The sequence below is a fragment of the Megachile rotundata genome, chromosome 4 (genome assembly GCF_050947335.1).
Source record: "Megachile rotundata isolate GNS110a chromosome 4, iyMegRotu1, whole genome shotgun sequence".
NCBI classification, from domain to species: Eukaryota; Metazoa; Arthropoda; class Insecta; order Hymenoptera; family Megachilidae; genus Megachile; species Megachile rotundata.
In genome coordinates this window covers 19,274,879-19,296,543 of record NC_134986.1, presented here as the reverse complement: position 1 = coordinate 19,296,543, position 21,665 = coordinate 19,274,879, and the positions used below count along the sequence as shown (strand labels likewise).

The 21,665-nt window shown below is 35.9% G+C and overlaps 4 protein-coding genes across 7 annotated transcripts; 2 read left to right on the top strand and 2 right to left on the bottom strand.

Moving 5' to 3' along the window:
- The first annotated feature begins 162 nt into the window (after positions 1 to 162).
- Positions 163 to 4,350, top strand: LOC100876267 (26S proteasome non-ATPase regulatory subunit 5). Of its 2 annotated transcripts, XM_003699888.3 has the most exons (4): positions 163 to 402; positions 549 to 3,036; positions 3,127 to 4,068; positions 4,177 to 4,350. In XM_003699888.3, the coding sequence occupies exons 1-2, from the start codon at positions 221 to 223 to the stop codon at positions 1,879 to 1,881; spliced, it is 1,515 nt and encodes a 504-aa protein (XP_003699936.1). In that variant the 5' UTR covers positions 163 to 220; the 3' UTR covers positions 1,882 to 3,036; positions 3,127 to 4,068; positions 4,177 to 4,350. The 2 variants fall into 2 exon arrangements, with proteins under 2 accessions (XP_003699936.1, XP_076387241.1); XM_076531126.1 differs by having other exon boundaries at positions 549 to 4,068.
- On the bottom strand, positions 2,101 to 15,869 carry LOC100881078 (nose resistant to fluoxetine protein 6). Of its 3 annotated transcripts, none has more exons than XM_076531114.1 (10): positions 14,400 to 15,869; positions 5,262 to 5,551; positions 4,937 to 5,112; positions 4,690 to 4,847; positions 4,347 to 4,481; positions 3,448 to 4,007; positions 2,974 to 3,279; positions 2,736 to 2,910; positions 2,512 to 2,654; positions 2,101 to 2,444 (listed from the first exon to the last, which is right to left on the bottom strand). In XM_076531114.1, exons 1-10 carry the CDS (start codon positions 14,707 to 14,709, stop codon positions 2,316 to 2,318), a joined length of 2,382 nt encoding a protein of 793 aa, XP_076387229.1. In that variant the 5' UTR covers positions 14,710 to 15,869; the 3' UTR covers positions 2,101 to 2,315. The 3 variants fall into 3 exon arrangements, with proteins under 3 accessions (XP_076387229.1, XP_076387230.1, XP_076387231.1); XM_076531115.1 differs by having other exon boundaries at positions 4,347 to 4,448; positions 14,400 to 15,868; XM_076531116.1 differs by lacking the exon at positions 14,400 to 15,869 and adding an exon at positions 5,639 to 7,594.
- Positions 15,870 to 18,584: 2,715 nt separating this feature from the next.
- LOC100883908 (deoxynucleotidyltransferase terminal-interacting protein 2) lies at positions 18,585 to 19,985 on the top strand. Its single transcript, XM_003699790.3, has 2 exons — positions 18,585 to 19,166; positions 19,252 to 19,985. Exons 1-2 carry the CDS (start codon positions 19,073 to 19,075, stop codon positions 19,926 to 19,928), a joined length of 771 nt encoding a protein of 256 aa, XP_003699838.1. The 5' UTR covers positions 18,585 to 19,072; the 3' UTR covers positions 19,929 to 19,985.
- LOC100884017 ((3R)-3-hydroxyacyl-CoA dehydrogenase) lies at positions 19,935 to 21,545 on the bottom strand. The gene is made up of 4 exons (XM_003699791.3): positions 21,058 to 21,545; positions 20,862 to 20,978; positions 20,425 to 20,800; positions 19,935 to 20,300 (listed from the first exon to the last, which is right to left on the bottom strand). The coding sequence occupies exons 1-4, from the start codon at positions 21,086 to 21,088 to the stop codon at positions 20,084 to 20,086; spliced, it is 741 nt and encodes a 246-aa protein (XP_003699839.2). The 5' UTR covers positions 21,089 to 21,545; the 3' UTR covers positions 19,935 to 20,083.
- Between the last annotated feature and the right edge of the window lie 120 nt (positions 21,546 to 21,665).

The following is a 21,665-nucleotide window of genomic DNA, read 5'->3' as shown; positions in this document are numbered from 1 at the left end:
ATAGTAAAAATAGCGGCTGTAAAAAGCATTTATTTTTATTTACTAGCTGTTAATTTGTCTTTTTCGCTTGCGTTTAGGTTTCACAAAAATTAGCGATAAAAGGTAAATGAATAGGGATCTAATGAAGTTGTCGCGTAGTACGAATTCAACATTGGTATTAGTGTCATGAAATCTTCCCTAGTGGAACTTTCAAAAAAGTAATGTCAGTATAACGGCCATCATGACAGAGTGGTTGCAGTCAAGAATTGTTCGTCTTAGCGAATTACAAGATGTTGAAGAAAAGAAAAACATTTTGTCAGAAATTAAAATTAAATTGGGAAATCTAGGCAACAGAGAAGTTGAACAGATTTCTCGTAACGTAGATTTCGGTCAATTGTTTACCCAGTTAACCTCGAATGACAGGTACCGTGTTGGAACTCAGTTTTGAAATAAATTCAATATCTATTCAATTTTGATATAATCAGCTTTGACAGCAGTTAGATTGTTTTTGAAGAGTATTATACAAGTAAGTATCACAAAATAAATATTCACCATTCCTTTTTTTATAGGGAAGTTATACATGAAGTGTGTGAAGTTTTGAAGATATTGTTTACTATCACAGAACCTGGGGAAGTATATCAAAGATATTCAGCAGAAGTATCTCAGTTATTAAATCATCCAGATGCTATAGTTAGATCACTTGTTTTGCATGAAATTTTATGCATTGCTTCTAATCCACAGAAGATATCGTTATTACTCTCAGATATCAGCTTACTAGTGACTGTTATAAATAAAATTGCAGATGATGATTTAATGGTAGCTAAGTGTGCAATGTGCATAATGAAAGAAATTGGCAAACATTCAAATGGATTACAGGTTTTATATACAGGTGAATTATTAAGAAGTTTTGCTAGATTATTGGTAAAGAACGACATCATTACTTTTCGTATATACGAAGTGGTTGTGGATGTTGCAAAATCTTCAAAGGAAGGTTTAGAAGCTTCTGCTCGATCAGGATTTTTGAATAGTTTGTTTGATATCCTTGAAAGTGAAGATATATTGCTTCAAGTAAATGCATTAGAAATTTTGACACAATTGGCATTAACGGAAGAAGGGTTATGTTATTTAGAACAGCAAGATGTATTGAGAAAATTGGTTCAAAAAATAGCACAAGCTAATGAAAACCCATTATCAAATTTATTGATTCCTGGTTTAATGAAATTTTTTGGCAATGTTGCTTGTCATTGGCCCAATGAAATTTTTTCAAAATATCCAATTGTAATTTCTGCATTGTTCGAAGTAATAGAAAGCGGAGATCAAACTATTCTTGGTGTTGCATTAGATACATTAGGACATATATCTACAAGTGTTGAAGGTAAATATACCTTGCAAGCTTTAGGAGATGCATTGCCATGTACATTAAAAAAAATTGCTGAGGTAATACAGAGAATGCCTACAGAGCTAAGAATTCGTGGGCTTAACAATTTGGCACTTATACTTGATGTACCAAAGGCAGAACAGGATAACAGAATTTTGTCATTAACAAAATCATGGTTTGACGCATTATGCAGTGACCCAATGGGTATGATTGTAGGAATATGTAGACAACCATTTGCAGATATTAGGCAAGCAGGTTTAGAAGTGTTAGTGGTTCTAGCATCTCAAGTATGGGGTCAAGAATACATATCTTCATGTCCCGGTCTTGTAGAATTTTTATTGGATAGGAACATTGAAACTTTCAAAGAATGTAAGGAAGTCAAATACGAAGTTGTAAAGCAACTAGCTCAAGCTGAACAAAATATTTTCGATGCAAGTATAATGCAAAAATTTACGGAGTTTATAAGTCAAGGACCCCACTATGTAGACATTGGTACAGAAGTTGCAGTAGAAGGTGGCCTTTAAAATGTTATTTTTATTTTTGTTACGTTATATTAAAGAATTTAAGATATTAATAACTGACAACTACTTTAAGCATTGTGTAAAACACAAAGTAACTTAAGCTAGATTCTAAACAAACAGTATGCTACTATTTATTTTCTATACAATTTATGTGAAAATAAAGTGCATTGGTATATAAACAAAGAAACAATTTTTTTTCCTGTAGGATGAAGGAGACAGATATACAAAGACAAATAATTTATTTCATAAGTAATAGTACATATTAAAATTAAGGCTATGAATTTGCAATAATGCAAAAGATGCGTGTGACTTACATCGTGTTTGTAATGTGTCAATGTTTTCTCACTGGTTTATACTGTTTTTACATTAATTACGTACAATAAAGACGTATAAATACTTTTACGAGACATGTTTTATGCAACAATTGCACCGATGCCTCATTGTATGCACTTCCGCTTTTTTGGAGACAGTATTTTTAGCATGCTCACAATAGGAGCCTCGAAGGATACCGAGATGATGAATGACAATAAGTATGACAAAACGAGTTGCCCAAAGAAAGTAATCATCTGAAAATGATATCATTAAATCAGTTCAGCAATGATGGATTAATTAACCTTCTCATGTAATCATTACCATAGTATAGTTTCCTAAATGAAACGGTGAATCCAAATTCATAGCTGTTAATCGAATTACAAGAGGATGCACCAAATAGGCACAGTATGTTATCCTGCTAACTGGATACAGAATCGGTGCTGATAGAATATTGTTCACGTATCCTATAAATGTTTAAAGGAAACATTTTTAAATTAAAAATATCTTTACGATAAATAAATATTAACATGCGCATGAATGTTTACCTCCATAGCCTGTGCTACATGCGACAACGATCCACGATAAACCCAGTGCCCAGATGCTGTGACTTAACGAGGAATAAGCGGCTGCCATTATAGGAGTAAGTTCTGTCTCGTACAGACCGTATAATAAACTCAAAAGGCACGCCGAAGAGAGGAGCCAGCCCACGACGACTGTCGTCTGCAAAGTTACAACACGTGTTCAAGTTTTCACACGAATTCGAGAAAACAATGCTTGACTTACTTTGGACATTTTCACTTTGCAATCAGTCTTAAAAAGGAAGTATCCGATCGACATGCCTATGAGGTAAGGACCTAGTCTGGTCCATGGTTTGTCATAGATTTTATCGAATAAAGCCAACGGATCATCCGAGCTAGGCATATGATTGTTCACCAGAGCAATGTAACCTGTCGTTAACCAGGAACTGAGTAACAAGGTGGTCATCGCGAAGGTTGCGATCTTGAAGTGGTTGGTAGCTAGGATTAGTATTACAGCACCGACTGTATAGAATTGCGTGTCATCCGCAACATACCAGCTCCAAATCATACACTGGAAAATAAGAATCCATTAACGGAGTCTATATGTTCAATCACTATTTGATAATTATGTAGAATAGAGTTGATCTTGCCGATTTCATTCACCTTGATACATGTTATGTAAAGTATGAAGAGGAAGCAAAGAGGGAGTGAAATAACTATTAGTAACTAGCTGACTTACCATTTGGTCGACTGGGAACAATGTATTGATGTAAAGCAGATTTCTCCACCAATAATTGGGACAATTATAATGATCAGCTGTTGGTGGCTCAAACACAGAGTTGGAATAAAACCATTTCATAGCGATCTGTACCACGCCAAGAACAAACATGTAGGGAGCTGTGAGTCTACAGAATCGGTACATAATAAGTCCGATGAACTTAAGACCTCCAGCTATGAAACCCCGTGTACCCTGTGTCAATTTGTTCAAGTCTCCTTTCGCGTTTGTTCGAAAATACAAAAAGCTAACGAGCAAACCACCCATAAAGAAGAACGTATCGACGCTGAATGCTCCGTTGGTAATCGTTTGGAAAAGGAACTTTCTTTCCACGACTTTTCGATACTCCATATTGTCGGAATACTTGAAGGCGGTGATGCAGGTGTGACCGAGGATAACCCAGGCCATCGATATCGCTTTCAAACCGTGGATGGTGCTAATCGTGTCACCGCCAACTTTATCGTCGCAGATGATTTTCACATTGGCGCGAACCGAGAACGAAAGTAGGAGTTCCTCGAAGACACCTATGAACAAAGTAACCTCAGTTACATTTCTTCCTTCGTTTCCTATTCATTCGTTTATCAGGTATGAGAAATTTAGAAGATCTAAATGTTGAACTTTCTAGATATTTACTATGCGCTGCTGAAAACACGAGTAGTTCTAAAGTAACTTCACCTTTTTCTAAACTGACAGGACTTACTTTGAAGCCGAATATATCTCTGATACAGGACAAGAAGTCTGGTACTACTTGTTTTATCTAACTCTGGGAGAGTCGAGGGAGAGCATAGCGAGTGCCTTATTTGTAAAGATTTGTGGATTCCAATAACGCATAGTAATACCATCAAGAATAAAGTTTTACTTACTGAACTTGTGCACTTCCGGACTCGCCGATCGTAGACTACCTTCGTGATCGTTGTTGTTATTAACCGGTAACGGCTGAGATCCGTTGATGATAGCTTCTGCCGCTGGAACAGGAAGGTAGACCTTACCTTGAAAAGCTACGGAATATAATAATAAAAGTGTGTCACTGTATGTGCTACTGTCCTTGTACTGTGCTAGTCTGCAAGCGTTAGTATACCCTTATTCGTTCTCCAGCGAAGGAGGGGTATCAAATACATAAATAATAATAGCACATTGCACCGAAAGGAGGAGCGTTACAGGAAGGACACACCAAGCAAGATGAACAGGAAAAGATTGTCGTCTTACCACTCAATGGTTTTTGATTTCTAACAGCGAGCTGTTCTAATTTTGCATGCCTTTCCAAATCGTAAATCACGTTTCTACCACGAGTATATTTTCTCGTTATATAAAGATCGTATCCCGTCCCGACCGCCATCAGGAAAAGAACCATAGCACTCACACCGCTAGAACAAATTTACGACGTTCATTTCTAGTTAATCCACGCGGTTTCCACATTTTATATGGTACTTGGGCGAGGTTTGATTAAACGTACGATAAGATCCAGAATACTGGGTCCTCGTACATGTTGTACATGTCGTGTTGATCTCGGATCTTCTCGATAGTCGAGTGTTTCGCTGCTAGTTCGCTCGCGGCCAATTTTGCTATCACGGAAACGTCGGAAGCGGTGCATGAAAAAGGTAGACAGACTCCGAGGTAGATTGTTCTTGTCTGCGAATCAAAATTACGACGTTACTTTCCACAATTCACTGTTTTCCATCTACGGAGGATACTAGCGTAAGTAGGTATGGACTCGGACAGTATGGATCGACACATGTGACGTGAAGGATATAGGACGTAGGACATGTTAAAATATTTACCATAGAAGACAGAGATGCGTTCACGGAAATGGTCATCATATAAAATCCTAATTTATAAGGTGGTTTGTCCGATTTAATTTCGGTCCAGAGATTATTTCCGCTGAGCCCATCGTTTCTTTTTCGCGGTTCCGAATTAAATTCCTCCACTTCTTCCATCTCCGAATCTCGATGGCTGTGCGATATCTTTCTGCCATAGTCTTCGTTGATGTAAGTGCACTCGGTCGACGAACCAACATAGTAAGAGTTTCCCCAGAAGAAACCGTTGGTGTATCTACCCGAAGCGTCGTCCACTGCAAATGAAAATCGGTAAAATCGTTTTGGAACGGATCAGATTCTAGGAAACCGGTCGAATGACTTAGCTATAACCCATGACCCACTTTATCAGCCAAAACGCTTTCCCTTCGCTCGATGAGTTATTTCTTGTTCGAATAAGATTAAGAATTTTTATATCCGTACGAGCTGCCGCATAAATGTCTACTTGGAATTTTGCCGGGGAATTCGAATATACGATACTTCCTGAAAGTTTACATACGATTCGTTTCTGTCTTTTACAATAAACTGAAGCGTCATGGTTGTCGCATACGATATTTGTCACGTAATAGAGATTACGTTCTGTGTAACCTAACAGCGAATGTCGTAAACGGAATATTAGAAACGGTGATTCGCAAACGTCGATGTTAATACATAATTTTCATTACCAATGGATTACAACATCTATCTACAATCCAGCAGTTCTCTAATAACACTTTCTATTCGAGAAGAAAGTAATATTATCTAATCGTCATCGTGGTAACGCTCAGACTATGTTCACAGACCGTATGCACCTATTTGTGCAGTAAAATACGTACCCTAGTCATGGAATCGTTACATCAACGATAAATTTGCAGTTACACGATAAATTACGGTGTCGTCCTTTTATGCGGAAACACACTGATCGATAACGATTTCCTTTCTAAAATATTTTGCAATTCATTCCTGTCGATTAAGCAATTTTCCAGTATGCAGGTATCTGTTGTTCTTGTAGTCTGCGTAATTTAGAAGGGTGCTGAATTTACGAAATCTAAAAATATGAGGATCTAAAAATATATCAGTTCAATTATGTAAGAATCCAGAAGAGGACACCGGGATTTAAGTATACAGAGACAGGGGTGCTTTCGTTCGATTCTAAAGTTCTTGACCCCACATTGTTGTATTTTGGTTCAGTTCACCAACTTCTAGGCGTATTACCTAATCACGGTGCTACTAGGATTCTTATTATCGATTCTATTCGCAAAGAAGCGTGCACGCGTAGAAATTAGAATAACAATGGATTTTACGAACGTGCCCACGATCTCTGGCACAATAAAATCCATTGAACAGCCAAAGTCAAGTTCAATGTTCGCACGTGATTCACCTCATTTCCCCGTTGATCGTATTTAAATTCAAATCGATTTTTTCTTTTTGACGAGCAATAACTTTTCACAGAGTATTCGTCGCCTATTTTCAGCGAAAGGCTTCACAGATTTATCTTTCGTAAACTTTTATAAAAGCGTCAAGTGTTAAAGTCTGCGATCATAATTTATTTATTCGAGGTGATCGCGCATGTAGTGGCATGGCATTGGACAAGACATATTTACGCGATTAAAAAGGGTTTTACAAAGTAAAAAGGACAAGAAATGGCATAGTGCAAGGAGAACGACCGGTTTGCAAGAAGGTCTGTTGCTTAAAGCATTACTGTTCATGGTCGAGGTTTGTTCCTCAAAGTTCAAGGGCTATTGCAATAAGTGTTGCTGAAAAAAACACTTAGTCTCAGTTCGCTGCATCCGCTCTTTGTCCATTGCAACAACGAAATTGCATTGTGCATTCCAACTAAAGAATGGAAATTGTGTTAGTTGAAAGAACGAAATCGTATACGGCGGCACACGCGATTCTCTTAATCCTTCGTTAAAATTCTTACCGTATTTTCCACTCAGTTTGAAATTACTGACCCGTGTATCGTCTATTTACTGGATGGATCCTTGCTGTAAAATCGGTGCCAAAGATCATAAATAATTTCATTGTAATCGAATTGCTCGAAAATTTAATACACGATGTATCGAGTGTCTATTGTAATTTAAATAACAAATTGCAGGTCGAAGAAACCTGATGTCTAAGTGCAAATTTGGCATAAATCGTAAAGTAAGTTCGAGGCCAGTTTTACGATCAGTTTCAAACTGCCAATTATCTGCAGTCAGCAAAGTACGACTTCAATTACTGTCGACCACTGACCGTGATAATATGACTTATTACTTTTCCCAGACCCATCAAAACGTGTCGGATATCACGTTCTGGACGACCGGTCAGGGAAAGTAATTTGGAAAGAGAAAGGCTCTTCTTTACATACAGTGGGTAACAAAAGTAAGTAAACACTTAGAGCTTGTGGCAAAAAACATTTGTGTCAAAACAAATATGTAACTTCAAGAAACAAATTGTATATCTGCTGAAACTACATGAAATAATCTATATAATTATTCTGATAAAATGTTCATTAGTGCTGGATTTCCTCGTAAAAAATAATAAAGATTCACGGTATGCAACGAATATACGTTCCAAAAGTAAGTAAACACGACCGGCATTGTTCAATAACTTTTTAATACTTGCAATTTTGCAATTTATTTATAAATGACACTTATAGATTATTTCATGCCGAATCTGAATTCGTAAACTATTTCTTTGTAGTGGTTATCGTTTTCGAGAAAATTTGACTTAAAGGAAAATTGTAAATTTTCAACTTTGGAAATGTTTCACGGTCTTATAGTTGCTTTTATTCATTTTATTTTTATACCAAACTGTTCTGCAAATTCTCTTGAATAAAATGATATGAATTGTGATAAAATTGTAATTATTTAATTATGTTTAAATGCCAATGGAAGTGAAGAAGAAACCCAAGACTCGCCGATGTCTGCTGATGTTTTTTAATTTATTTCAACGACTAAGAGTTTCAGAAAAATTCTAACCAGATCAAACGAAACAATAAATATTACAGTTGAAAAAGGTACACAAGAAAGATAACAAATCGTGTTATGTTTTGAGTACATGTGTCAAACGTTTCGGAAAATTATTAGCACGAAATCCGAAAAACGTTCGTATAAAAAAGACGACGGTCAGTAATGAGTATCACTGCTGTAACTGCATATTCGCGTTGTGCAATGAAGAATAGGATTTCGGCCATTCATTTAACCTTACATTAAAGAATAACTAAACATGTAACAACTTCACATAGTAACGGCAGTGAGACTCATCACTGACCGTCGTCTTTTTTATACGAACGTTTTTCGGATTTCGTACTAATAATTTTCCGAAACGTTTGACACATGTACTCAAAACATAACACGATTTGTTATCTTTCTTGTGTACCTTTTTCAACTGTAATATTTACTGTTTCGTTTGATCTGGTTAGAATTTTTCTGAAACTCTTAGTCGTTGAAATAAATTAAAAAACATCAGCAGACAACGGCGAGTCTTGGGTTTCTTCTTCACTTCCATTGGCATTTAAACATAATTAAATAATTACAATTTTATCACAATTCATATCATTTTATTCAAGAGAATTTGCAGAATAGTTTGGTATAAAAATAAAATGAATAAAAGCAACTATAAGACCGTGAAACATTTCCAAAGTTGAAAATTTACAATTTTCCTTTAAGTCAAATTTTCTCGAAAACGATAACCACTACAAAGAAACAGTTTACGAATTCAGATTCGGCATGAAATAATCTATAAGTGTCATTTATAAATAAATTGCAAAATTGCAAGTATTAAAAAGTTATTGAGCAATGCCGGTCGTGTTTACTTACTTTTGGAACGTGTATTCGTTGCATACCGTGAATCTTTATTATTTTTTACGAGAAAATCCAGCACTAATAAACATTTTATCAGCATAATTATATAGATTATTTCATGTAGTTTCAGCAGATATACAATTTGTTTCTTGAAGTTACATATTTGCTTTGACACAAATGTTTTTTTGCCACAAGCTCTAAGTGTTTACTTACTTTTGTTACCCACTGTAGATGATCGTGTTGCAATATTAATGTGCCTCTGAGCGGACGTGCTTGAGTTTAAAAAAGAAAAAACCCATTCCAAGCACGTGGATGATTCGCTGATTCGTAAACAAATATAACATTCTTGCTTAAATAGACAGCGTTCATACGAGAACGTTCCGTACCAAATTAAGCGATTTTATTTAGCAACGCATTGCTTCGAGACATTTTTTAATCGCGTTCACGAACGTGACCAGACGGCATGGCCGAAAGTCTACGCAGACGGCGACATAAAGGATGCACTTTAGTTGCATCACGGTAGCGATTACGCGAGCTTCGGAATAAAATTATAACGCGTCCAACCTTTTCCGATGTACGTACGTGCAGAAAGTGAAACGCACGAGTCACGCCTAATACATACTTTGGCGGTGTCGCGCCAATGGTTGCGAAAATTTGTACATTTCAAAGGTGTCCCATAATCGGTCTTGTTGCGTTTGCCTGCACTTTATAATGCTCGGTCGATTTGGCAAGTGAAACTGATCGTACCTTGATCCAGATGCTTTTGGAATTCACTTTCAATAATTACTATTCGTTTCAATTCGAATAACTTTTACGCTTTAGCTTGAATTTGAAAGTAACAGGTCCTTCCTCGAGCAACGGGAAATAAGCAGAAGAGAATCGCGCTAATACGAAAAGATGTTAAATCAAGTACAAACAGAGATATCGCGATTAACAGAAGTGTGTTAAGCAAGTTATTGTGGTATCTCTCTGTACATATAACTTTCAAATTTAGTACGTGAGCGGAAGAAAATTTAGGAACAAAAGATGTCGACTCTTCTAAACTGCAAAAGCGGAATTAAATATCTTTTTCCAGTATTTTCACCGGTATTTACCGTTCGTTTTCCTCCGACTTAATTGAGTGTCTTAGCATACGAAACAAACAGGTCGGAATGTATTTGAGCTATTGCACAACTCGTACGCTCTGGCACTGGCACTTTCTACTCTTCTACTCTTTTAATGAGCGATGTGGTGTCGATCGAAAATTACTTCGACCGAACTTTTGGTCTCGATAAAACGACAAACGATTTTAAGAAAGTTTCGAGAAGGCAAACGGGACAATAAACGTTGCGGTCGGTTAGACAAGTTCTATTTGCGTTTGCAAGTTTGTCTAAGAGAGAAACCTGTTTAGGTGGGTGCACGTAGAAAGTACATAAATGAATATGTTTATCTTATATAATCAAACAGGTCGAAACATTAAAGTCTAACGAATGTTAGAGCCCGCTATCGTTTCTGCATAAGCTCTATTTGTTAATGCGAACGGTATTCAAGGATATTCTGAATAATAAATTATGTATTTGGTATCATTGTTTTCCTTCTGAAAATCGCACGACGCTAATTGGTATGAAAATCTACTTTACAAAATTTTTTAACTCTTTTCTCATGTAAACGATGTCAAGAGAATCAGGTATATTGTGATTAAAATCTTCAGATTTACTGGTAAGAAAGAAAAAACGATTGCATTGTTGCTGTTATTTATGCAAAATCATTCAACATTTTTTCTCGTCTAATTTATTCCAGAACACGTACAAGCGGTATTCGTAATCTCCTTTTTTTACGTTGCCGTGTCGTTATTTTCAGAAAAATTTGTAGATTTATCATTAGAAAAAGTGGGAATAAGATATCAACACCGACATTTAATATATAAGTATTACATAAAATTTGGGGTGCCATTTTCTAATAATTGCCATGACAATCAATTGCTAAAAAATGTTGAGTTTAGAATGAAAGAATGTTACAGCTGCACCAGGTGCTAGTAATTAACATACGTAATCTAAACGCGGCTGTTGCACACAACCTGGAATATTTTAGTAGGCGTTGTGTATGTGGAACGGAGTTCCATAAAGATATTAAATGTATCGTGATCACAAACTAGGAAGCTGCTAAGTAAACGAGACTAACCGTTACATCACGTTTATGAAAACGAAAGAAAGAGAATAAAATGAAGCGAAAAGAAACACATATTATTCAAGAAAAGTCCGGTTACGTGAAAGTTGCGCGTTTGCAAGCCCGGCTTCCACGTAATCCTTTCTCCGGACGGTTTTTTTTTATTCTGCGTGACGTAATTTCGATAATTGCCGCAGTTTCTACTTCGACTCATGTTCCTTTGCAGAAGTCTTCCTTAAACTTTCTAACGTTACCCTAGCGCGAATCGTAGGAAGGTTCGTGCAAATCGAACTTATTGATTATAGTTCATTCGGTGCAAACTTTTTCTGCGGTTCAAGATAGGTTCCTAAAATAAATCTTATGGTTTATGACTTAGATGAGTTATTGTCATCTTAGTTTTACTTTAATTTTAATGCTATTTTAACTTATAAACGTATCTATTACGTATACGCGCAAAGAAGAGAAGCGTAAGAAAGTTACTGAGTCACTCGGGGAACAGAGCGTCGAAAGTCCAAGTACCGTAAATCGCCGACCTTCCGGGCGCATCTTTCATATCCACAGATCTAGATTAAGATACTATCCGGTGAGAGTACTGTCCTAGTTGCACTAACAAATAAATTCCTTTTGACGATTAATGAAGCGAATAAGCTTCCAGCGTTTACATAGAATTATGCAAAATATCCCTAGAATTAAATGCGTTTTACATCTATCGCAATATGTAAGTGAAGAACGTCACTGGATATACGAGACTCACGCAACATCTAAGAATAGAACATATTTTCTTTGTGACATCTTTGACAATCATTTTCGAAAATCGAGGTTGATACAGGTGAAAGGGTTAAGTATGTCAAGGTTGTCCCTTAGATCGTGCACGTTGAGAATAACTCGTTGGAGAACACAAAAAAGAGAGAATGATTAATTAGATCGTGGATGGATAACTTCCATGGCATGGTAATGTATGTATATTTTGAAATTAATTATGCAACAGACACGATAGCGATCGTTTTCAGGAGAAAAAGCAGATCATAAAAATTTATGATCCGAATTTTGCGTCTAAAATCGCTTTGAACTTGGGACTGTATAATCGAGTAGAAAGTTTGTCGTACTTCTGTTGTTGGCTATGTTAGTCTCATTACAACTTCTCACAAGTTCCTGTTATTGTGCGACGTTTATTGTTTCCGGTTAGAATTTTCAAGAGGAAAAGCCCGACGGTACAAAATTTCTTCGCTTTCTCCTTTCGCGGAGACCCCTGCTCATCGTAGGAAACATTGGCGTAACTAGAATTTTTATTCGAGGTACTCCAGTTCTATTAATGTCACCGCCCAAAAATTAACACCATCAAGCGATTTGTGGAAATTATAGAATTTGGATATTGTCAAATTTGGGTACTTGAGATTCGGAAAGTTAGAAGTTCGGGAATTTGGGTATTTAGGAATTTGAGAATCAAGGAACGTGAACATTCATGACTTTAAGATTTTAGAAATTTGTAGCTTTCGTTCTCCAACGCTCGCGCTACGCAGGATGAGCCCTAGTCTGAGATGTGGATCCACCCTGGTCTCCACATATTTACGCCAATAGTAGGAAGCTTAACTTTGTATAATTGCAGAGGGAAAAGGTGAAAGGTGCGTCGTCAGTAGGAAACATTAGGAGCATTACCGTTATGACATTTCAAATGACTTTCATAGCGACGACCATTAATGGTGGCAAGCATTCTCTGTTTAACTTTCGATCGTGCTTAACCTAGATCGACGCTTCCGGTTTATTGTTCACTTTCTGAATATCCTCATTCTACGCCTATCGATCCTGAAGCAAGGCATGGAAACAATAATCGGAGGACAAAGTTTCCCAAGCATTAAGCGGACACGTCAGTCTAGATATTATCGCGGATGTTAATGAGACTAATTAAAACGTAACGCTTTGTTTGATTATTTCGTTACCTCGGGTATAAAGAGCGGCAAAGGACTTTCATAAACAAGAAAAAGGTGGAACAAGAACGTTGCGAAAAGTGGCATTGACCGAGGTGGAAATAAGCGAAACATTGAAAGCGAGATTCGTCGTTGAGGCGAGCTCGAGCGATCGTGGAAGTCGCTGGTTACTCTTCGTGTGGCGAAAAGTGAAATTTCACGATGAAAGTAGGCAAACCGGGAGGAGGAACTGCCTGCTGGCTGGCAGATGTCTATTCGAGGACATTTCTGGCAAAACGACTCGTGACCTATCAAACTCTCGATTTCCTTCCTCATGAAAGTGAATTAATTGATTCAACTCATTTTTTGTTGATCTATCAAAACAGATATATTGAATATGAATGAGTAACAGATCTTTATGCATCTTCTTGAGCGTTTATTTTTAAGAGATTCGGTTAATGTATCTCGTCTCCGGTTTCTACTCTTTTACATTTTTTATAGAAATTTCGAAACATTCTTGAAGGTCAGCTTGAAGATGTAAAAGTGACAAATTGGAGAAATGTTATTATGTAAGTTAAACGATATAAACATTATTGGACTTTAGCAATGTTACTCAAGTTGCAATATTATTTTGATAATAACTCGTTGATTATAATGTTCAATGGAATGATAAATTTTCAAAGGCCTCCTCGCCATGATACGTAAGTAGGCAAATACTGTTAATAAGTCTAAGGAAATGCCCCTCTGATAAAAATCCTGGTTGTACTAATGACGTTACTTCAAGTATAACGTGAACGCGTTGTTCAAGGACTAACGATTAAACTTTTTGTCTTATATTCATATTCAATTCAACTAACACGAGTAATTCGAACGGACTCGTACACTTTCTATTTGCAAAATAAATTTTTACTCTGTACTGAGAAGTACAGTCAAGTGAAAATCTAATTTTTCTACGGAAAAGATGGCAACCTAAGGTAGGAGGAGACTCTTACACTCTTCTTCCTGATTTTGAAAGAATTTTCAGGGTTCGGAAATGTAAGAGTTAGTTAAAAATTTAGGGGTATTTAAAAATTTGGCAGTGCGAAGAAATGGTAATTAAAAAATTGTCAAGTTTACATATGAATCCTCATCTTGCGTTTCACCCGAGTGTACCGTTACATTTACGTGTACGTACAAAGAAGAGAAAAAATGATGTTTACATAAGGCTACTCCCGAATAATCGATCGTTAAATATTTACAGAAATTCTTCCTACTAAAACCATGATTTATACCGTAAACTTTCGGCGTACCTTTCAGTGCCCATCCTTCGTTTCTTCTCAGTCCATCGATGTATCGTGTAACGTGTTTGGCGCATTGCTTATCGACAGGATATTTTCCTTCGGTCCAGTTACTAGCAAGATGATGTACGTTAAAAATGTCCAGTACCTCCGACAAGGTAGTCCAGCTTTCATTGAAAGTCGTGTCGACAACACTGTCCGCCGAAGTTCGTGATCGGTGGCTCGGAAGAAGTTCTTGGACGGGATTCTCCGAGACGTTCGAGGACGATTTAGCCCCATGAATCGCGAGGCACAACAAAACGAAACACCACGATCGACTCATCGTGCTCGAGCAAAAATCGAAAGATTCCGATCAATCCCGACTGATCATGATCAAAAATAGATCTATTTTATGCACTCTTGAACTCTTCACGGAGCGAAGTCTTCTGGACTACTCGTCCTCTGATGTCAATTTAAATATCACAGTCAAAAAGTAATACGAATCACAGGTAGCCCCTCTTTAAACTTCTAACGGAATACAAATCTTTCACTGATCGAGGTTGTCACGAATCGAAAAAAAAAAATGAAACGAAATCTTGATCAGCTTCTTCCAGTCACGTAAATCTCTGCAGTCGCATCTCCGAGTTCTTCCAGGGTATTTGTACACGGACCTGTTTCGTTCTCGTTGTCATAATTTCCGAGCAGAACAAACGCGATCCGCTTCGACCAGTCTGCGAACCTTCCGAGTGTCTCTCTCTGCGGCTTCTGCTCGTGGTGGTTTCTTCTCGTCCGATGGCCAAGAATCAGCTAGGACGACGAAGCTGGTAATGGTGGAAAAATGGCTCCTCCGGATGAATATCTTGGTAGTAATGAAAGTACGAGCATATGGTGGGAGAAACCTCCCCGTATTGAAAAGTGAGCGCCAGTGGACGGACACCTTAGGCCCGACACGCGCACCATGGTTCAAACCGTACGTAGTTAGCATAATTTCGTGTCCGTTGACGAACTGCACGAAGAAAGCCAACAAAGATACGTCACAGTTTCTTTCGAGAGGATTTTTTTCAACGTCAATTGCTAAACATCCTGTGGCTTGGAAAACATGCGGGTTTTGTTCCTTTTAGCGCGGTCTAGGAACTTGGCCATGCTATGAATGATAAACGCTTACCAGACTCAGGGTAGACTGCTATGCTCGTCGATTGAAACATAACAATGATTACCGGATGCTGCGAGGTGGTGAACTGACGTTGGTAAAAGTATTTCGAAAGACGATCTCCAGGAATTTCTATCGCAAGGCACCCGGATGGATCTGAATCATCCAAAATGGCACTTCCCATGTAGTATGAGTAACAATAGGAAAGTTACGTATTTTCAAATTCTAAAACACCGAGTTTGATCCTTAAACGTGGTGAATTATTGTTTCTGGTGGGCAAGGAAGAAAGGAAGGAGGCCAGATTTAGCGTATTAAAATTAGAAAGCTTACATAAAACCAGAGATTTATACTGCTGAACAAGAATGTTTGAATAGCGACTGATCTTTGTAACTAGTTTCTCTTCTGATAGTTTTTTTTTTGTTTAAAATATTTTATATGAAAATAATTTTCACTTTTCTTCTTTGTACTATCTGACTTTGAGATTGTATGATTTTGTAATATTTTTAAGTATAATTAAACGTTATGAACGTCCATTTATTACAGATAGAAGTTTGATTATTGATTTGACCAATACAGATAATAAAGCTTTTAACTATCGATAATTAATCGATCACCAAAAGCGAACTAATTGCCAGCAGTGATATCACGTAGCTTTCGACAATGTTTTGCATGAGTTCGTACAAAATTGACACAGACTATGGCAGAAGTTTCACCATGAAATTTCATACAATTAGGAGATGGTGGTTTCTCTTTCTACCGCGTAGAACTTTCGTCGGACGTTGTCATTGGCTGCTCAGTCGAGCTGAAATTCAATTTCATTTTCCTTATTTTTAGTATTATCATTATTACAGTGGTCTGTCATCGATGTCGAAACATTACGACGAAATTTCTAGTAGTTGCAATCGATCGTTGCAAGCGTCTGCAACTACGCATTCATCGAGAAAGTAGCAATTAAAGCGAGCTACAACAGAAGAATCGTTAAATCGTGTTCGAGCCGCGTGGCAAATTGAATAACTTACTTTGCAACGTAGCATATATTTAGGATATTTATTAACGCGTTGACTGTACGAATCGTAGCTGTGAGTTTAATTTAGTCGAAAACGAAAAATCTTCATCGCAACGATCATGTTACGCTATGGAATTGGCGTAGCTGTCCATTTCCTTTTTAGGAATTTGATCTTTATCTAGTTACGCCAATGACAGAACATCAAAACAAACGATAAAAAGAGACAATTATTTATTTCCCAAGCTTTTCTGTTAGATTTGTAATCGTTGTCCAAGGAACGATATAGCAAAAACATATCGGTTGCCACAAAGGTCGCTATAAATTAAAACACAAACGAAGGAAATTACACCGATAAAATTACGCCAGTAATGCAAAACAGCAAACATAAGCATTAGATTAAAATAACCTTCATAATCGATATTATCAGATTTTATATTAGCCACGGTTATTTTTACCGAATCAATGAACAAATTTTATTAATTTGATCGATTTCGGACGTTCAATAAAAGCGAAATATCTGCACAGGTTTCGATCAATGAATTCAACAGTGAAAGTATTAGAAAGAAATCGATAACTATTTTTGGTATTGCCACGCACCACGTGTTATGAAGTTCAAACCAAGATGAATATCTTTCGTCATGGTAATTAGTCTGCTGCTGAAGTTTGAATAATAATCAGAATAGATTGTCGAGTTCAAAGTCTAGTTTATGTTCTTTTCCTTTTTCAATTCTTGAATTATTAATTCAATTTCAACACTCTTTTTATTCTGTGTACACGGTTTACCGTTATTTCAATACTGAGGCTGTTCATTGACTTTTACTGGGCTCTCCCTAAACTCCCTACAGGTTCTCCCTGGCATTGACGTAAACCGAAGAATATAAGAAAGAAAGCTTCATATTCCATATCCTAAAAATCTCGAAATTTCTAAAGTAAAAAATGTCGAGTCACTTTTAAATTACATCACATCACAATTGCCTTTTACTTTCATTGAACGTGTTCATACAAAAATCTGCAAACTCATTCTGAAATCATCGTGATACGATTCCTTGTAATAATCTCAGCGAAACTGGAGTGAAACTTGTAAAAATAAACTGAATTTGTTTTTCCTCTGCAAAGGAGACAACTTGTCCATTGATGTAGTCGAAAGTAAAACATGTTCAGGTTCGAACGAAGGTCCAAAGTTAGCCTTGTCCGATGGTTGACCTTTCTTGTCGTACGGTTCCCATGTTTCATCGTCCACCGATCTTTCGTTACAAAATTCATTACCTTTGGATACTAAATTCCTCGTCTGCTTAGATGTTTTTCTAAAATCTCGTTTATGGCCTGTATGGTAAATATAATCCAAGGTAAACGAATCCCATAACGTCCGAGCCTGATGGTTTATAGCAAACGACGACTTTGAACAGAATATTTTACAGTATCTTAATAATATTCGTATTTTAATTTGTATCGATAGACTCGAGTTTGGAAACGAATCGAGAATTTTAAATAATTTGTTTTTACACGTACGTTTAGATGTGTACTTCTTTTTAATTGCTCGACCAGTCTTCCTTGAAATTCTTCCTTCGATTCATAAATTCCGTGGATATTGCTTTTGAAATTTATAAAATTCGCTTTAATAATATAGTGAAAAGTTGTGTTGAGGAAGTGCTTGTGGTTGCTTTTTAAGAGTTTAGAACATAAATAAATCTTACTACATTTTTTGCTATGTATCTTATACAATATTTCTGTTTCATAATCAGTTATAGCGTGTCTGATGTTATTCAGAAAGTAAAGCAGTGAACAGTTCATTGTTTCTCTTGAATACTTAACATAGTTGTTAAAACGTAAGAATATTGAATGTATGTATAATTTTCATCGAGTTATTTTGTGCCTTTCTAGTAATTAAAACGATGAACTATTCTCGGTAAAGGCACTATGGGAACGTCGAAGAACAATGATACTACACATGAATAAAATAATATTTATAAAACATAATATTATATTTTAAATGTATACCGTTATAAATAATAGAATTAATGTTATTTAATACATTATTGACAGTTATTCGATACAGGAAGAATTCTTGACACTTATAAATAATAAACGCAAGAACCACGTTCCTAGGGACTACATTTTGTCTCTGTTCCGAACGATGAATACTTTCACTGGTCAGAGGGAGTGAAAGGAGAAAAAAAAATGAAAAGGGGGCACAGAGTGGGAGATTAAATAAAAACGAGAAGCGAAGTTAAAAGAGTCGAGATCTAACGGAACTTACAGAAAAGAAATACAATGTTGTCCCAATCGATAAAGTATCTATACTATAAAAGCGGAACATGCGTGTGTAATCAGAACGCATATTCCTAAATTACGAAATTCCTATTACCCGTAGATGAGAAGAATTTAAAATGTAAATTCTTTCGATAAAATATGCGGATATTTTAAATAATTACTGTTTGCCGCGGTATCGAACTTCTACGACTATCGATTCCCACTTTTTTTCTTCAGTCTGAACTTGTCGCATAAGCCACATTAACCATACAGTTGTATTTTGCTTGTTTGTTTTTGATAATGGATATTATTATTGATACTAGAGGTCAACAAGAATTATTAACAAAAGATTGTTTATTACAGTCAGACGATGATTTCGATTTCGAAGAAACAGGTGCTGAAATACATTTTTGAATATTGTTTTAATTAAGGTTAGATTCGTATGACAGGTTATAAATAATATTTTATTATTTTGACAGGTGGAGAACCGTCGAAGTTCTTTGATATAGAGGAAAATTTAATTGAAAATGAAGCCCGAACAAAAAGGAACGTGTTTAACTCAGCAAAAGATATCGATCTCGATGAATTCGAAAATGATATGGGATGGTCAGGCACACACAAGAAAGGCAAAACATCCCCTCCAAACTTAACAGCTTTAAAACAAGAAATAGTATCAGTTGATGACATTATGAAAAATAGCGTTGTTAAGCCTGGTTGGGAACAACTAAAATATGTGCACAATGAACATATAGGCAAAAGAAAATTAAAAGCTAAAAGACAAAGAGAACGGGCTAAAACTAAGGGTACTGGTTGGTTTAATATGCCTGCTCCTGAAATGACACCAGAAGTTAAACATGATCTTCAGGTCATACAAATGAGATCAGTATTAGATCCAAAACGTTTCTATAAAAAGAATGATCTGAAAGTTTTACCAAAATACTTCCAAATTGGTAAAGTTGTTAATTCACCTTTGGATTATTATTCTGGACGTCTTACAAAGAAAGAACGTAAGAAGACAATTGTGGATGAGCTTATGGCTGATGCTGAATTTTCCAAATTTAATAAACGTAAATATAAAGAGATTATTGATGAAAAGAAAAAGACACATTACAAAGCTCACAAACATGCAAAAAAACTTAAAGGAAAGAAAAAATGATGCACATAACTTGTAAATATTTATGTTAAACAAATAAATCACATTTTTTATAAAATATTCATTTTATAACCATAATTTTTTTTTATGTTTATGTACACAATTGTATATATTACATCCATAACAAATTATAAAAATGTATCAAAATGTTTTTAAACTCAGTTCATTCCCCCTGTAACTTCAATAGAAGCGCCATTAATATAAGAACTTTTACTGGATGCCAAAAATGCAATAACTTCTGCTACTTCTTCTGGCTTTCCCATTCTACGAAGGGCTACTCGTTTTATAAACATTCGTTTCACATTATCGGGTACAGTTTCTGTCATAGGAGTTTCTATAAAACCAGGTAGCACTGCATTTACACGGATTCCAAACCTATAATCCAAATATATTTACCTGTGATAGTAATCATAAACACTGGCATATCATAATCATGTAATCTGGTATATTGAGGGTTTTATGAAGCAAAGTGTTTAATAGTTATTAGTTTAATACTTACTGTCCAAATTCTAAACAAGCAGTTTTTGTAATAGCTATAACACCAGCTTTTGATGCAGCATAATTAGCTTGACCCATGTTTCCTATTTTGCCAATGATGGAACTTAAATTAATAATTGAGCTACCTGTGCTTACATTCGCATTCATCATTTCTTTCACTGCTGTTTGAATTGTGAAAAATGTCCCTTTCAAATTTACATTCAATGCTTGATCAAAATCATCTTGTGTAAGTTTTAAAATAAATTGATCGCGTGTAATGCCTGCAGAATTGACTATAATAGTTGGTGGCACTGAATATTTATTTACAGCAATTTTAAATGCTTCCTTAATACTACTTTCATCAGAAACATCTACATTTACTGCCAAATGTTTGGAATCTAAAACATTAAATATATATTATTGCCAAAGGAAAAAGATATAAGAAAGTGTTATACGGACCATTTAAAGATGCAACAGTTTTTTCAGCACTTTTCAAATCCCGGTCGGCGGCAATAACCTTAGCACCCTGTTTTGTCAAGAGACGGCATACTTCTCTACCTATACCACCTCCTGCACCTGTGCTTGGATAAATTTCATGTAAATTTTTTCTTTACAATCATCTATTTTAATCTTCTTTTGTTTTTTAAATACCCACCTGTTACAAAAGCTAGTTTACCGGCTACCATTTTTGTTTCTTATCAGAGAATAACACGATACTGTACTTCTTGAGATAAAATTGTACAGTTACTCTATAAATCTCGATTGTAAAAGCTTAGTACTACTTGATATAAAGAAGAACGAAATGTCATGATGTGTGATGTAATGATAAAAAGAATTCCACCAGTTTAAAAAATCACCTTTGGACGATTTAAATATTCTTCTTTTTTTAACCACTATATATATGCAATACGCTCAAGTGCATACGTAAGTATGCGAATATTGGACCAATTACGACAGATCTCTGTTGCCTAGGTAACCATACCATATGCTGCTGACGTCAAGCACGTCTGCAGTGACGTCAGAACCTAACACGAGTAGTTATGTTTACGGAAAAAATTGAACTTGAATTATAGTCTTACTGGAAACAGTTGCTCCTCAACAAGGGTATAAAGAGTTTCTTACGTTAAATTTTATTACTAACAAATAGAATGGAGAGTGCTATTTAAAAATACAAGAATCGTTTTTAAAGAAACTATAAGCGGTATATGAAAAAAGTTTAAATTTATAATAAGCTATAAAAAATATGTAATTCAAGTCTGAATA